General features: G+C 38.3%; 1 protein-coding gene across 2 annotated transcripts in view; it reads right to left on the minus strand.

Annotated features, from left to right (window-relative positions):
* Nucleotides 1–1,061: 1,061 nt before the first annotated feature.
* Nucleotides 1,062–15,788, minus strand: part of TMTC2 (transmembrane O-mannosyltransferase targeting cadherins 2) — a 389,698-nt gene continuing 374,971 nt past the window's right edge. For both annotated transcript variants that reach the window (XM_043447075.1, XM_043447076.1), the window contains one exon: nt 1,062–3,719. In XM_043447075.1, the coding sequence (XP_043303010.1) occupies nt 3,540–3,719 (180 nt within the window). In that variant the 3' untranslated portion in view covers nt 1,062–3,539. The remainder of the gene's footprint in view (nt 3,720–15,788) is intronic.

The raw sequence follows: 15,788 nt of genomic DNA on the forward strand, positions 1-15,788 counted from the left end.
CCATTGCCTTCTCTGGACCTAGAGCCCACATGCTGCAACTAAGAGTTTGCATGCCACAACTAGGGTCCACATGCCACAACTAAAGAGTACATATACAACTAGAGCCCACATGCCGCTATTAAAGTGTTCACATATAACTAGAGTCCACATGCCACAACTAGAGTCCTCATGCTGCGACTGAGGATCCCACATGCTGCAATGAAGCCTGAAGATCCTATGTACCAAGATTAAGGCCTAATGCAGCCAAATAAATAAATAAAAGATATATATTTTAAAAGAGTTATAATCATTTCATTTCTATGTATTTTTCACTTAATCTACATATTATTTTCAATACCATAGAATTTGCTCCCTACTATTTAAGACTCAAGTTAGTTTAATGAAGGGATATTGCTAGAAAACTTGGCTTCAGCACTGGAATTGCCACATTCTGCAAGGGGAGAACAAGCTGAAATGACAATGCAATCAGACTAACTCTGCTATATTTAGCTTTGTAGTAGAGAAAGATGTGCACGTACCAGGGTTTTAACCCTCTTGTTATGTGATTTTGGATGGTCTTCCTACAGGATGCAATCAGAGAGGACTCTAAATTGGCTTTCATTCTCTCTGACACTTTGCCACACATTGACCTTTTGTTATCGTTATTCCATAGAAATTTGAGATATATTTCTCTTTGGAGTACTGCTGCAATTTGAAGTTTCTTATTCACTTGAAATTTCTGTGAAGTTTTCTCTCACGTTTTCTAAAACATTCCTCCAACTTCTTACAACTGCTCTCTGATGTTATTGTGTTGGTTCATTGTTGGCTTCCAAAGAGTGCAGAGAAGAGCTTTTGTTTAGCAAGAAAATTCTGGATCAAATGAGAAAGTTTCAAATTAGTGACACAACTTGCTTGAGGTTATTAAAAAGCAAACAAACCTAAAGGAATCTACGAAGTTAGTATCTAAAATGGTGTTTGCGAAAAGTTTCCAGAAATTCCCAAATTTCTCCTAGGTCTGTTAAAATCCAAGAGAACGTAAGTGTTACTCCTGTAGAAGATTTTAAAAAAGGCTTATAAACATATTTGTTATCAATGCTTTATTGTTGAAAACAAAATCAAAATTCTCTGGCACATAAAACAATTATTTCTACAAAAGGAAAGCCTACAAAACTTGATAATTTATACAAATAACAGTTTCTCAAAAAAATAAAATTTTAATTTAGTAAACTTGTCTTGTGCTCTGTAGTTTTAGCACTGTCTGCAATAATCCACCATAAATCCCTGAGCGGAGACATTTTTTTGACCATGTTCTGTAGCCCTCCCCCAACCCTCCCCCCAAGTTGGTCAGTTACTAAGTCCAGCCCTGTAGTGAAAGGTGTCAGGGACATTTAGTTATTAATTATCCATGCATTTTATGACACAGGTCCAATTATTATGCTACTTGGGAACTGGGTCAACACGAAGTGCCTCTACTGTGCATTCAGTGAAACTATCAAGAACCAAGTGTGTGAAAGGAAGAACAATAACAATTTAAAGACAAAATGTTAAGACGAGGAAGCCATCATACGTCAATAACTATTTAAATAAATAAAAATGTTAGACATTGAATTCACCTCTATATCCTTATATTAAGTTCCTTTTTTTCTTTTCTTTTTTTGCAATTGCCAATGCACTAAAAGATGAAAAATATACCTCAACCCAGGCTTTTGGTTTGACCATGGGTTTGTTGTTGTTAAACATTAAATATCATTCTGAAAACACAGTGATTTAGTTATAATTTAACTTTTGGCCCTTCAATGAAATGCTTACCAATAATAGGTTACATATTTGGAGGGCCTTCTTTTAATGCCATTAACAAATCTCTCTCACTACATTATCTTTCTCACCAAAACACTAATGCCATAGAAGCACTACTTTAAATTCTTTACCCCACCATATTCAGACACACAGCAAAACATACCAAATATGAAGAAACACATGATCTATTTGAACGTGTAGCTTCCCTTAAATGGGGATGCTGACCATATATGCGTGGAGTGTGAAAGGACAAGAAAAAAAGCTAACTTTAAGTTGCAAAGAACTGACTTAATGCATCAAGTTTTGTTATTTTGCTATGGCAGAATAATAAATAAATAAATATGTATTGTATAGCTACCTTCTCTAGGAAGAAGTGGAAAGTGGATTGCTGTTTTTACAAAGTTAATTTTTAGTAGCAAAGTTTGACTGCAAGTCAAAAAATGTTCAATAAATGTTTCTCTCTACTTCATTTATAGTCTTTTACTTGTGAAATGATCACTGAAGTGGTTACTAATAGGCAATGAAATAAAATGCCAAATTTTCTAGTGAAAAATAGTTTTCAACAGCGAAAAGCACTTGGCAGGAAACCTAGAAACACGTGGACTAATGCTACAGTCTACTGCAGCTTAAAATAAGTCATTTTATTTTAATGTCTTTTGGGAAGAACAAGTATGATTAAAAATAATTTCTCAAAAACTTATCAGCACTGCTGTTCGGGTACCTATTAGAAAGTGATTAACATTTCACACCAATTCTTTCCAAAATATAAAATTGTCAGTAACATTGTCACGCAGACTTGATTTTTAACCCAGCAACATCTGGAAGGCACAAGCATCTTCCCTTTTGGACTAGTTGCTGGTTGGGTATTGGAACTAGAACACTGTTTAAAGTTCCTTTTGATTTACTTCCTTATATAAGCATGGGCATTAACTAGGAATAGCCATTTTACAAGGCAATTTCAAAAGCCTAAGAATTAAAACAATGAATTCTCCTAGGCAGTTTTGGGAAAAGTTGGTGAGGCCAAAGTAAAAATGCCTGCCTGGCACACATGGGCCTCTCCCCTCCCCTCCGAGGACACCAGTGAGAAACGGGGTTTCTTTCTCCTGCACATCCATTACAGAACATGAAAAGCAAAGGATGCCCACGTGATGGTGACATCTAAATCATAAAATGTTATGTGCACCAGTCAGGAAACAAATACAGACTCTGACAGACCCTGACACAGTATGAGAAAAAGAAAAGTCTTCTAAGTTCTGGAAACTGATAAGTAGGCTGGCCCAAAGAGGGAAGGCAGCAACGTTAAGACAAATGGCCAGCTCACCAGAATTCACACCACACTTGAATCACCGCCCATGAACACTTGACCTTAATGGTTTACCACGGTTGAAAAGACACTCTTGACTTTCTCTCACAGTGTTTAAGGAACAGTATAATTTCTAAATTAGCTTTCATAAAAGAACCACATTTGAAACTTACACCCCTTCCCCCTTTTAGAATGCCAAAAGATCCTGTTAAGTGCTTGGGTTTACAGTTTTATGGGTAACGATTATATCCTTCAGGAAGTTTCCAACATTCCCCATTTTTGGTGTTGAAGGCTGCGTCCATAGCAAAGTGGATACTCCCAGAAGTGGCGGTGGCCTCAGGGACCTCTGCCCCGGGTCTCCAAGTCCGAACTAGCTCTCGTCGTGGCACTGCTGGGAAGCTCTGCTCCTTCGTGAGTCCGGGTTCACGTAGGGAGGAGGGCACGGGGCAGCCTTCCTGTGTCAGGTCTTGGAAGTCTTTAAGCCTTGCTTTTCCATGATGTTCCAGAGTTTGCGGAGATTGGACTGTGTGATGATGTCATCCGGCTTGAGCTGTAGCGCCCGCAGGTAGTTGGCCTCAGCCTTCTGAAGCCGGCCGTTGAGGTGCAGGATGGCTCCCAAGTTCATCAGAGCGGCCGGATACTGGAAGCAGAGAGAGGAAGGAAAACGATTAACAGACCGTGGTAAGCTTTCCTTCATGGAAGACAAAAATCTTCATCCACTTATGCAAATGATTCCCTTATGTCTGGAGGCATTTTATGGAAGCAATTTAGCAATTTATACCAATAGATAAGGATACCAGAAAGGGGAAAAATAAAAAAACAAAACTTTCAAACAGCTGCTGTGCATGTTGAGCTTTAAGGAGAGCAGGCAGTTAGGGAAAGAGTTGTTCCTTTAATAAGAAAGTAGAGGTTACATATGAAGACCTAGTAACCTAGTCAGACTGTCCTTTCAGGAGAAAAAAAGTTAAAAGGGATACAATTTTAGATGGAAAGAACTGAACTTCTTTTCAACTCAATGCCAAGGAAAAAAAAGAACTAAGTGGGAAAAGGTGACAAATATGTGTCTTTACTGATGTTTTAGGGTGAAAACCCCGAAAAAAATTCAGAGGTAACCACTAAAACCCTTTCTAAATTTAACTCAAGTAGTTTAATGAGATAAAGTTTTAACCTTTTAACTTACAATGGTCAATGTTTATAATAAATATAGCAACATAGTATGTAGCATGGCTTTCCAGGTTGCGCTAGTGGTAAAGAACTCACCTGCCAATGCAGGAGACCTAAGAGACGTGGGTTCGATCCCTGGGTTGGGAAGATCTCCTGGAGGAGGACATGGCAGCCCACTCCAGTATTCTTGCCTGGAGAATCCCCATGGACAGAGGAGTCTGGCGGGCTACAGTCCATAGGGTCGCAAAGAATTGGATATGGCTGAAGTGACTTAGCATGTACAGTAGTAGTACTGTTTAATACAAAGGCTCCCATACCCAAATTCTCAAACATTAGTTAACAATAAACAAGGCCCTCCCAAAGGGGAAAAAAAAACACTTTGCTCGCCTTCCATGAGTAAGTGCTCTTCTGTTCTTGTCTTGTCCCTGGAACTTTCTAGCTAACAAAGTACGGTTAATATCTTGGCAGTTACACAAATGCATACTTCAAACATCAGATAAAACTAAAATTGTTTATGCTAAGATTATCTTTCCATTTTACAGCTGGTGTCAACTATTAATTGTCCTGGCAACTCTATGATGCAGCCTAAAATAATCACAATTATTTTTACAATTTAGTGTTTTCACAATGCAAGCATTTTTTTCAGCTGAATTCATATGACTCTACTCTTTACTGTAAATACAATTATTTCTAAATCAAAAACTATGCTGGGGGATGGGGTATGGTTGAATAGCTCAGAGTAAATCAATTGGGAAAAGATGATCAGATTTGGATTTGAAGAGATCTGTATTTGAATTCTTGCTTAACCACCAGCTGTGACCTTGGTGAGGTCATATCTGTGCCCCAATTCTTCCATTTATGAAATACTGAAATAACATCAGTTTTTTGCATGTTGTTAGAAAGATAAAGTGAGAAAATAAGTGTAGCATAGTACATGCACATAATAAACACACTACAAATGTCAAGTTCACCTTTTCTTGTCTCATTTCGCTTGAGGTCTAACACATGCATGTTTATGATTTTTATGTTGTTACACATACTTTATAATTTTTAATTCAATGGCTGCCTAACATGTCTCTGGATGTACACCAAAGTTCTCTTAAGTCAACTTCTGGGCACTGTTTTCCAACTTTTCTGTATCCTTTTTCCTTTTCAAAAATAATGTTGCAAATATAATAAACTATTCCTGACCTTCAAAAACCTTTTGGTCAGGATGACTCCACACTTATCAAGAAAAATACAGATGGTCAACTTCTAATTTTAAACACCAAGCCAAATAAACATAGCTCTAAATTACATGTGCAGTGAAGAGCTCCACATAGGGAACCTAAAATAACACCACCTACTCTGTCTTTCTAAAAGAACTTTTTATCACACCACACATTATTACACTGAGTTTCTTGATGCTGCAACACATTTCTGAATTATGTTCATTCCCACAGCTTAGCACTGTCAATACACAGCTACTAAATTGATGGTGAAGCATGTTCACAGGCTGACTTACTGGATATGCAAAGTAGATAAAATGTTCAGACTCCCTCCTATCCAGAGTGGGAAGAAAGGAAATGGGGAGGGAGAACCACGGTTGGAGGTCGTTCCTTACTGACCAGAAATAGAAAAGGCGCAGTGATGGGGCTGAGAGAAACCAGATGGCTCTGTGGGGTGGTGGTTATTTCTTGAACCACTTTATTATCAGAGTCTGTACCTAACTATAATTGCAACTCAAGGGGATTATTAAAAACACTCAAAGGTTACAGAGTCACACTGCCTAGGTTCCAACGCCAATTCTGCCCCTGAAGTTGAGTGAGCATGGAGACCAGTTTCTTCTGGAAACGGGATAACAGAACCTGCTTCATAGGCTTGTTGATATTATATGATCATGTAAAAGTGTCAATTCCTCTTTTCTGTCTACTTAGCATCTCAAACACACAAAGCAAAATCTGTCAATGCGTCTGAATGACCACTGAGTCCAAATGCTGAGGATTTGTGAACTGGCTCTGCCTATACTAGGTTTGAAGCCTTTCTTAGGTTAAAGCTGGAAAAGCCAGCTGGGAACACAGCTGGTGAGGCACATACTAGGTCACATAAACAGTCCCTATAATTGCTACTAAACTGTGGCCTGGGGTCCTTCTCTTAGACTACTTCGAAGTAAACTTTCTGCTATCAAGTGGTGAAAAAAAGTTAATATTTTCTAAGAAAACACAACTAGGAAGTTAAATCTGTTACCAAAATAAGTTTGGAATGTTAATTTATAATGATGTTTTGAAATAATTGTAATTTTGCATTATCCATGCTAATACTCATTAAGCAAAAGTAATAAAAAATTGACATTATGAAGTTCATGTGGGATAATCAATCTCTTGAAAGCTCACATATACTCATTGTGTTCTCTAAAGAATAAAAATCCAAATAAACTAAAAATGTGCATGCTTAAGAATATCATTGAATATTGTTAAGCAGTTATATATTTCTATGTTCAGATGAGACATTTAGGTTTAAATATGTCTATTTTAATAGAGTTTTTTAAAAAGTTTTCAAAAAAATTTAAAATTCTACAGACATATATAATGCTTAAAGCATCACTACAGCTTCTTACTTGAGTAAACAGAAACTGATGAAACTTACACACCGGTGTGCTCACACGTGATGTGAGTATCACTGCCTTAGGTAACTACTTTAATAGTCAACCATTATATTGATAAACAGTTTCATGTTTTTGTTAAAAAGTTATGAATAAAAGTACATACAGATGACTTTCTTCTTACACGGTTGTTTTCTCTCTTCAAAGACAAGGGCTTTACCTTTTAAGCCTGTTATATCTCCATTCCACAGCACTGACTAGGGTAGCTTAGTGGATGTCCACTGGACTGAATGCTTTCAGGTCTTCTAGCCTTGCTACAAAAAGCACCGGCCTTACCTGGGAGCTTGACAGAAACTCAGGATTTCAGGTGCCACATACTGAATCAGAATCTACATTTCAACAAGATCTCCCTGATGCTTTGTATGCTTATTAAAATTGGAGAAGTGCGGTTCTAGAGATCATTTCCAGATTCTAGATTATGTCCTTTTAGGTCTTCTGAGATGAAGTTTCCTATAAAAGGATGAAGTTCGTATAGAACAAAGCATGTCAGATCATATCTCTATCCTTTCATAAAGTAGGAGTCTTCTCTTGGCCATGTCATTATTTTAGGGATTAAATGTTCCAAAGAGACTTTATTAATAGAAGCCATAAATGACTAAATATTGTTAGGCAGAAGGAGAGGGAATGAGAAGAATTTTCATAACCAAAGAAGAGCATGTAAGTTTTCTAAATGCCTTTGAAGACCACCTCACTGTGTAACTGAAAGGCAAGAAGTCCAGGTGACTTGGCTGTCTGATTACACAGTGGTGTCACTGCTCTCCACCAGCCGTGACTCATGGGCTGGGGAACAGAAACCCAACCACAACTGCTGATGTCTTCCCTCACACATAACCTCCTTTATTAAAGACAGCCGATGAAATGTTCAGGATGTTAACCAAGGCAGTCAGGCAGCTTGCAACTCAGGAACACTGGGCTTGTACTCTTCACAGCAAATGACACCGGCTCCTACTTCACAGACTAGAAAGGAGAACCAGATCTTTCTTGTTTCCTTGAAGGGGACAGATGCTTTACATCAAAGGGATTGACTAGAAGCCATACTGAGGCAACAAATCACGTCTTTTCCAAGTCTCTAGGGAATTATGCTTTTATTGTTACTTTACTGTGGTCTTTGGTTTACTTCTTTAGCACTGGAGGAAATAAGCAAAATTAAAATAATAGATGTATACTGGGGTGGGGTAGAGCAAAGGCAAGATTATGAAAGTCTGATTCTAATCTAATGCTCTTGAGGCTCCCAAGGAACCCAGCTGTACTCACAGGGTATCCTGATCACACCGGGTTGGAAAACAAAGTCATCTCCCTTACCTTGCCTATTACATGCTCTTGGAAAGTTATCTACGGAGAAGGCATAGTAAGACCACAAGGGGATTTAGGACTGGGAATTCATCTTTCCACTGGGAACAGGATTAAAATATAGAATTTTGAACAGAGGACACTCTTTTCCTAGAAAAAAAGGAAAAGAACTTGGTTGAAATGTTCTAGAGCTGAAAACCCACACAGTAACTGGCCTCTCTGTCCTCCAGTAGGCCCTGAGACCACTTCCTTTTTATGAAAATAAATCAATAAGCAAGAGAAGCTATGAAAAAGATGAAGCCAGAGGTAACAGTCTAGTTTTATATATCTGTTTTCACTCCAAGTGTTGCTGAAATTATCCATATAGTTGTATGTTTACTGTTATAAGAATGAAATAAATTTTAAGAAAGACTGTCTCAAGTTAGCCTTACCTAGGTATCACTCAGTTAATACATTACACATTTTGGGAATGTTTTCAAGATAACCACCTTTAACTTCCCTTCTGAATTTGCAAACTTAAATGAGTTTGCACAGTCTGAAGTTTTTAATGGATTATTACTTTTTTTCAAGTAGTTGTACATGATAACTTAATGAAGGTTGCCTACTGCTGTTGAACTGGCTTCAGCCGAAATTGCTAACCCAATTTAATTTACTGGAGCAGTAACTGTACCACGATGCTTAAAAATTAATGGCATAAACTTTTAAGAAACATATTCATGAAAAAATTATTTTTGCATACATTAAAGGATCTCTTTATATTTATTGTGCCTTGTACATGGCAAATATTTAATAAATAATTATGGAATTAAAGTTTTTAAGATTATCAGGCTTGTGGAAGAAAAAGTGTAACATGGACTGAGACACAAGTAGACATCTTATTCTCCTCAGTTCCAACACCAATCCTTCTTGGTCCCATTGGCATGCCTAATGGTCTAATGCCAAGCCAGAAGGCTAAATACCCTTCATTCACTGCGTTCTTCCACATGCACACATATACATTCACCTAATTGTCTTTTGGCAGCTTCATCCTCAAATCTCCCTTACACTCTCTTTTAATCATACTAGTTTCCTTTTTCCCAACTTGATTTAAGCCATAATCATTTTTACAGATTGTTTAAATTCAATTATTTTGACAGAAAAGAAGAATAAATTAATGGGTAGTTGAAAAGACCAATGGGTAAAAGATTAAATGAACGAACACAAAGGTAAAGCCATATGTGGAGTTTTTTCTTTATTATGAATATTTTAGGGCATACAAAATTTCAGAGGATACTATAAAAACTGTGTTACTTGCTTAACAAATAAGACCTTATAAAGACAATTGAAGCCCCCAAATATCTTTCACTGAACTCTCCTCTTCCTCTGAATAAAACCACTATCCTGAAGTTGGTATTTATTGTTCCAGTGTATGTTTCACAATTTTATTTTTTGTGTGCCCATAGCAAATGTATGACCTTGTATGTAAGTTTTAATTTTATACATCTGTCATTATCCATCATGGGATGCCAACCTGCCAAGCACTCACTTGGAACTTGAAATTTCTGCTTTTCATTTTGTTTATCTTTGTTGATATATGTGATGTTTAGCTCTTTCACACAAATTCTGCTGAATGACTACCCATTTTCTGAAGGATGGGCATACAGACTCTTTTAAAGGATGCTGCCACTATAATTCAAAAAGCTACATGCCTCCCTATGTTCATAGCAGCACTATTCACAATACTCAAGACATGGAGACAAACTAAATGCCCAACAGATGAATGAATAAAGATGTGGTACATACATACAGTGAAATGCTCCTCAGCCATAAAAGAAGAATGAAGTAATGTCATTTGCAGCAACATGGTTGCAACTAGAGATGATCATACTAAGTGAAGTAAGCAAGAAAGAGAAAGACAAATGTTATATGATCACTTATATGTGGAATTTAACGTAAGACACAAATGAACCTGCCTATGAAACAGAAACAGACCCACAGACATAAAACACAGACTTGTGGTTGCCAAGAAGCGCAAGGGGTAAGGGAGCCATGGACTGGGGGATCTGGGTTAGCAGATGCAAACTGTTACACAGAGTGGATAAACAACAGGGTCCTACCACACAGCACAGGGAATTATATTTGATAATAAAACATAATTATAAAAAGAATGTGTATGTATATGAATAACTGAATCACTTTGCTGTATAGCAGGGCTTTATATAACACTGTACATCAGCTATACTTCAATCTAAAGAAACTCTCATCTTGAAAAAAGAGGCTGCCATCAATATTCTTGTGAATATCTCTACATGAACTTATGGGAGAGTTTCTAAGAGTGGAATTGCTGGACATGGGGGATCTTCAACTTTGACAGATGTCACCAAATTACTCTTCTGTGTGGATGTAGCAAAATGCTTTAGTATTAAGACCTTTATTTCATATCCTTAATAATACTTGGTACTATCTAGTTTTTAAATTTTGCAAATTTAGAGTTGTAAAACAGTATCTTATTATGTGCTTAACTTTTTCCCTGATTACTAGAGAGGTTAATAATATTTTCAGAAGTTGATTAGCTTTTTACATTTCCTCTTCAGTGATCCACCTGTTCTTTAATATTTGGACAGAATAAGTTCTGTAAAGATTGTCAACTACATGGCGATATCTGAAAGGGAATTACTCAGAGCTCCCACCACCTCAAAACAGTTGGTAAATAAGACCATTGTGCTTGGTGTTTTCTTGGTCAGAGTCCCTTTCTCAAGACTGACAATCAGATAACCACTGTTTCTAAGCTGGAGAATCTGTCATACACAGAACAGAAAATCCTTGATATAGGTGCACTTTCAATATGGCGAGAGGATGATGACGGAAATCTGGGTGGCAAGGGGCAGCCACCAAAGTGTGCCCCAGTGACCAAGGGGACCCTGGACCCCCGTGTGCGGGGAAGGACGGCAGGGCCTGGCCGGTGCTTCCAGCACTCACCGCAGACTTCTCTTTATGGCCTACTTCTCTGCCTGTTCAGACTCCTTGCTTTCTGGCTTCTTCTTAGTTCCTTTTCTCAGGGCCAACAAGGGAATTTAAGATGAACATGTTCACATTCTTCCTCTCCTTACCACCCTCCATTTCTACTGGCCCTACCTGGGTCAACATCTTATACCATTCCTAAATGCTATCAGCCCCCTCATCTCCCCACCTTCAGCTTCCTCCTTATTCCAATACCTTTGACCGCACCATTGGTCTTTTGTAAATACAACGGGGCTTTAGGGATCCGCCTGTGCTGACAGAAAAGAATCCACCCTTCATATCAGTGCTAAGAAACCCTTTATAACTTGGCGCCCCACAGAAGCCCTCCATCTACATTCTGCATGAGCCACGTGAAATTTCTCTTTCTGCCAGGTGCTATTTGGACCATCCATTTCTCATCAAACTCCTCTTCTGACAAAGCTCTTCTTCCACTCTGACAAACTTCTGATCCTTTCAAAAATGACCATATTCATAGGTTACCCCTCTATGTCTCCATAGTACTGCCTACATACATTAACTGCAACACTATCTATTTATTGTGTCTATCTTCTATGCTGGAGGGTAAGATAGTGAATTTACTTTAATCGTTTTTATAGTGCTACTGCCAAACTCTGGCATGTGAAAGAAGCTCTCGATGAACGCTTTCTGAAAGAAGAAAATCTGTATGGTTTAGCAAAAAGAGGTGACCTCAGAGAGGTAAATTCTAGTCTAATCTCAGCATAGTTCAGCAAACATTTATTAAACACTTACTATATGTCAAGGTTGCTGCCAGATACTCTAAGTGATGAAAAGAACAATATATATTTTCAGTCTGCATGTGGCCTATTTTCAGTCTGCATGTGGCCTGAGCTAACTTTAATTGCACACTTGGCATTTATTGCAAACTATTAGGAGGTGTACATTCTATTACATATCATTTATGCTCCTGAAATGTTATGAGGTAGATGAAACTGATATCCATGCACCGTTTTGAGAACTATAGGGGACTGGACAGAAGAAGGCTCCACTGCTCTCAAGGACTTACAATCCAGAGCCTGACTACATATTCTTCTATGCCAAAGGAGAATCAAACAATTCTAACAGAGATATGAAGACAGAGCCATGGGGTGAAAGGAGAGTCCCTCCTCATGGGTGTGAGGCTCTTAGACAAGATAGATGATCAGGCTGCTTCAAGTTCTTTATTCTTCCAAAATGAGAATGATATATAAACCTTTGAAATGAATGCGTCACATCAAAAGCAGTTTGTTACTTTTCAAAGCAAACTGCAGTGAGCAGAGACAGCAATGGAGAGATGTCTGAATAGAGCTGGGTTATGCATTTCAATTAATCTGGAGATTCAGATGTCAGTAGAGACAGTCACCATCTTAAACCTGAGAGTAAACCAACGTGGAAAGAAAACTGTTATTAAAAATGAAATATTAATACAACTAAAACATCTTTCACAAGACTTTAGGAACCAAAAACCCCACAACCGGTGCAATGCTCCCAACTCAGAAATGATAGCTCTTTGCAAGTTATATTTTGACTACAGTTGTATTTTGAATAAAGCATCTCTGCAAAAAGATTTACCAAAGTGTACAACCAGCAAGGGAAAACAACACAGGGAGACTAGCAATGGCAAGGCACATTCTGACAGATAATAGAAATGATTTATTCTGATTCTCAGTTTCAACACAGTATTTGTGTTTTAGAAACAGCTTTGAATAAAACAAAACAGATATAGGTGACAAGCAAGACACTACTTGTATTAAGGGAGTAGTTTCAATTTGTCAGTGAGATATTTCATCCTGCGTGCTCAATCCTTCTCTCTTACATCTGTCCCATCCCAGTGGGTATTACAAGACTGTTCATTTAACTTTTATGATGGGTGTGATTGCCACTATGTGGGGTGCTATTCATTTCTACGGCAATCAAAATGCCAACAGTTGTGGTTTGGGGGATAACAAACAGTGATTGTAACAGAGTTACTTCAAAGGTAGTGGTGATTTCTAACAGATTTTAAAGTGCATCTACTAAATTAAGGATAAGACCTCAGAAATTATTCTTCACCAAGGATGATTCTATTTCAAAGACAGGTTTTCCTGATGCCCTTAATTTCACAGGAAGATCTTGATCCCAGGCTACCTAGGTCTCCCTCACAGCTTTTTTCCTTAATTTTACCTTTTTTTTTTTTTTAACCTTTTAAATTGAATGATTCTTTAAATTCTATAATGCTTTACAGTTTTCAAAAGTTTCACACACATTTCATATAACCCCATAATAACCCGTTTCTCCCCCATCTCTCACTCACAGCTTTTATAAAATGCAATCAGCGCACCGTTTGTCTTGATTTGCAGCAAGCATGTAGCTCATCATGCGGGCCTACATGCTGAGTTGCTTCAGTCCTGTTGAACTCTGTGTGACTCTATGGACTGCAGCCTACCAGGTTTCTTTGTCCATGGGACTCTCCAGGCAAGTATCCTGGCGTGGGTTGCCAAGCCCTTCGCCAGGGGATTTTCGCGTCCCAGAATTAAACCCACGTCTCCTGTGGCTCCTGCATTGCAGGAGGACCTTCACCACCGAGCTACCGGGGAAGCCCCACATAGCTCATCACTTCAAAGAAACTACCAAATAAAAGTCCTACCTGTGTGAGAAAATATATGATGGCTTAAAGCGCATGTAGATTAGAACAATGGAAATAAGATGAACGTATTCCCTGGTAGCTCAGACAGTAAGGTGTCGGCCTACAATGCGGGAGACCCAGGTTCGATCCCTGGGTTAGGAAGATCCCCTGGAGAAGGAAATGGCAATCCACTCCAGTACTCTTGTCTGGAAAATCCCATGGACGGAGGAGCCTGGTAGGCTACAGTCCACAGGGTCACAAAGAGTCGGACACGACTGAGAGACTTCACTTCACTTCATTGATGGTTAGAAACATCGAAGGAAAGAAGTTTAGAAAAAGATCTGCACACTAAGCAAACATCATATATCTCAAACACCAAGAGCTGCCTTCTCTTACTAATGTAGAGAGCTGCTACAAAAGCCCATAGCATCTTCTTCTCCTTTTCTTTGGACCAAAATCTGTTTCTAGCCCAAACATGATTTAAGTGATATAATTCACTCTACACTTTATTCGTTTCTCTTTAGCATGAAGGGGAGGGAGGAACACGTGCATGCTTTCTCAATCACAGTCACATTACCCAGAAGGATTTCAAGCTGTACAGGCCATCCAAATGTGTATGTGTGATGCATGAGTGTGAATAGTACAATGACTGCTCATTCCAAGGAGTTGAAACATGTCACTGGAATAATCATGTTGTTATTAAAATGTATTTTCAGAGATATGCTGGAAGCTGAGATTTGGACTTATAATACTTAAGAACTCAGCTGCCATGGAAGATGGAAACAAAGAGCTAATTCTTATTTTTCCCAGAGGGAGGAGGAGGGCTGGCTTTTTTTTTTTTTTGCTTGTTAATTGATCTGATTAAAAAAATACAATATAGCAAGAGGCATGGACATACCACCTTGACAGAATCAAAGTTACACCTGAATAAAGGCTTGACAGATGCCATGAAAATCAAATTCAGGAGATTGCTTTTAACCTATATGCATCACTTTTCTAATTGACTTCTATGTTTGCCAATGAATAGCTTTGATCTGATGGAGGTCAACTGAGCAACACTAGTTTGCATGTTGTGGAAATGATAAATTTGCTCCTGTATGGGACTAAAAGAAAATACTCATTTTTTTAAAATGGAAATGAGCATGTCAGAGACCTTAAAACAGTGGATTAATGTGAAATTTTGGTTAGGCATACACTCTCCAAAGGTGGACAACACATTTTTTCCCTCTTATAAAGCAGACGGGGATCCTGGTGTGAATAAGCAGGACTAATGCAAAGGTGACAATGCCATTCAGAGCATTCACGTTTCAACATGACATCAGAAGGCAGCAACTGTCCACCCACAGAATGAATGGGAAGAAGCACACATCCCTGGGAGAATGCGCCAGAAACTGCATGCACACAGCAAGTGGGCAGTTTTGCAAATACCCGGAGTTAGGATGATCAGATCAAATGTAACAAGCAGGAGCAAAGTAATTCCTCCAGAAACTATAAATCTTTCAAGGGACTAAAAATAAAATGTAAACATACTGTCTGCTGCATGGCATTCTATTTGCACTTTCCTAGGACCAAGACTTTGTTGATACATGCTTGGAAAAAGAATGATGCAAGGTCTGCATACATCATTTCAGAAAATATTCCACCAGGACACACCGATCAAGGTGAAGCCACGCTGTACTCCAAGCCATTACACTTGTCAAAATGTCACACCTGCTGAAAATGTAAAAATAAACATGGCTTTTGTGTATCAACACTCATGGCAAATCAAGGGAGACTAAATGGCAGAACTTTTGCAACTCACATAGTCTCACATTCATGCTCAAGATCTCTGAAATGATTCAGAAACTCTCAAGATTTCTGAGATGTTCACATTCAATTGCACACTTGGCCTTCATTTCTGAAATGTTCATATCTGAATGTTGTCACATTCAGACTGCTCCTTCTAACGTAAAGTCTGTAGAGTCAGCATATTAGAGGAAGACATTAAAGACCGGCTTGATGACATTTTTCTG

Source organism: Cervus canadensis, chromosome 25 (assembly GCF_019320065.1).
Source record: "Cervus canadensis isolate Bull #8, Minnesota chromosome 25, ASM1932006v1, whole genome shotgun sequence".
NCBI lineage: Eukaryota > Metazoa > Chordata > Mammalia > Artiodactyla > Cervidae > Cervus > Cervus canadensis.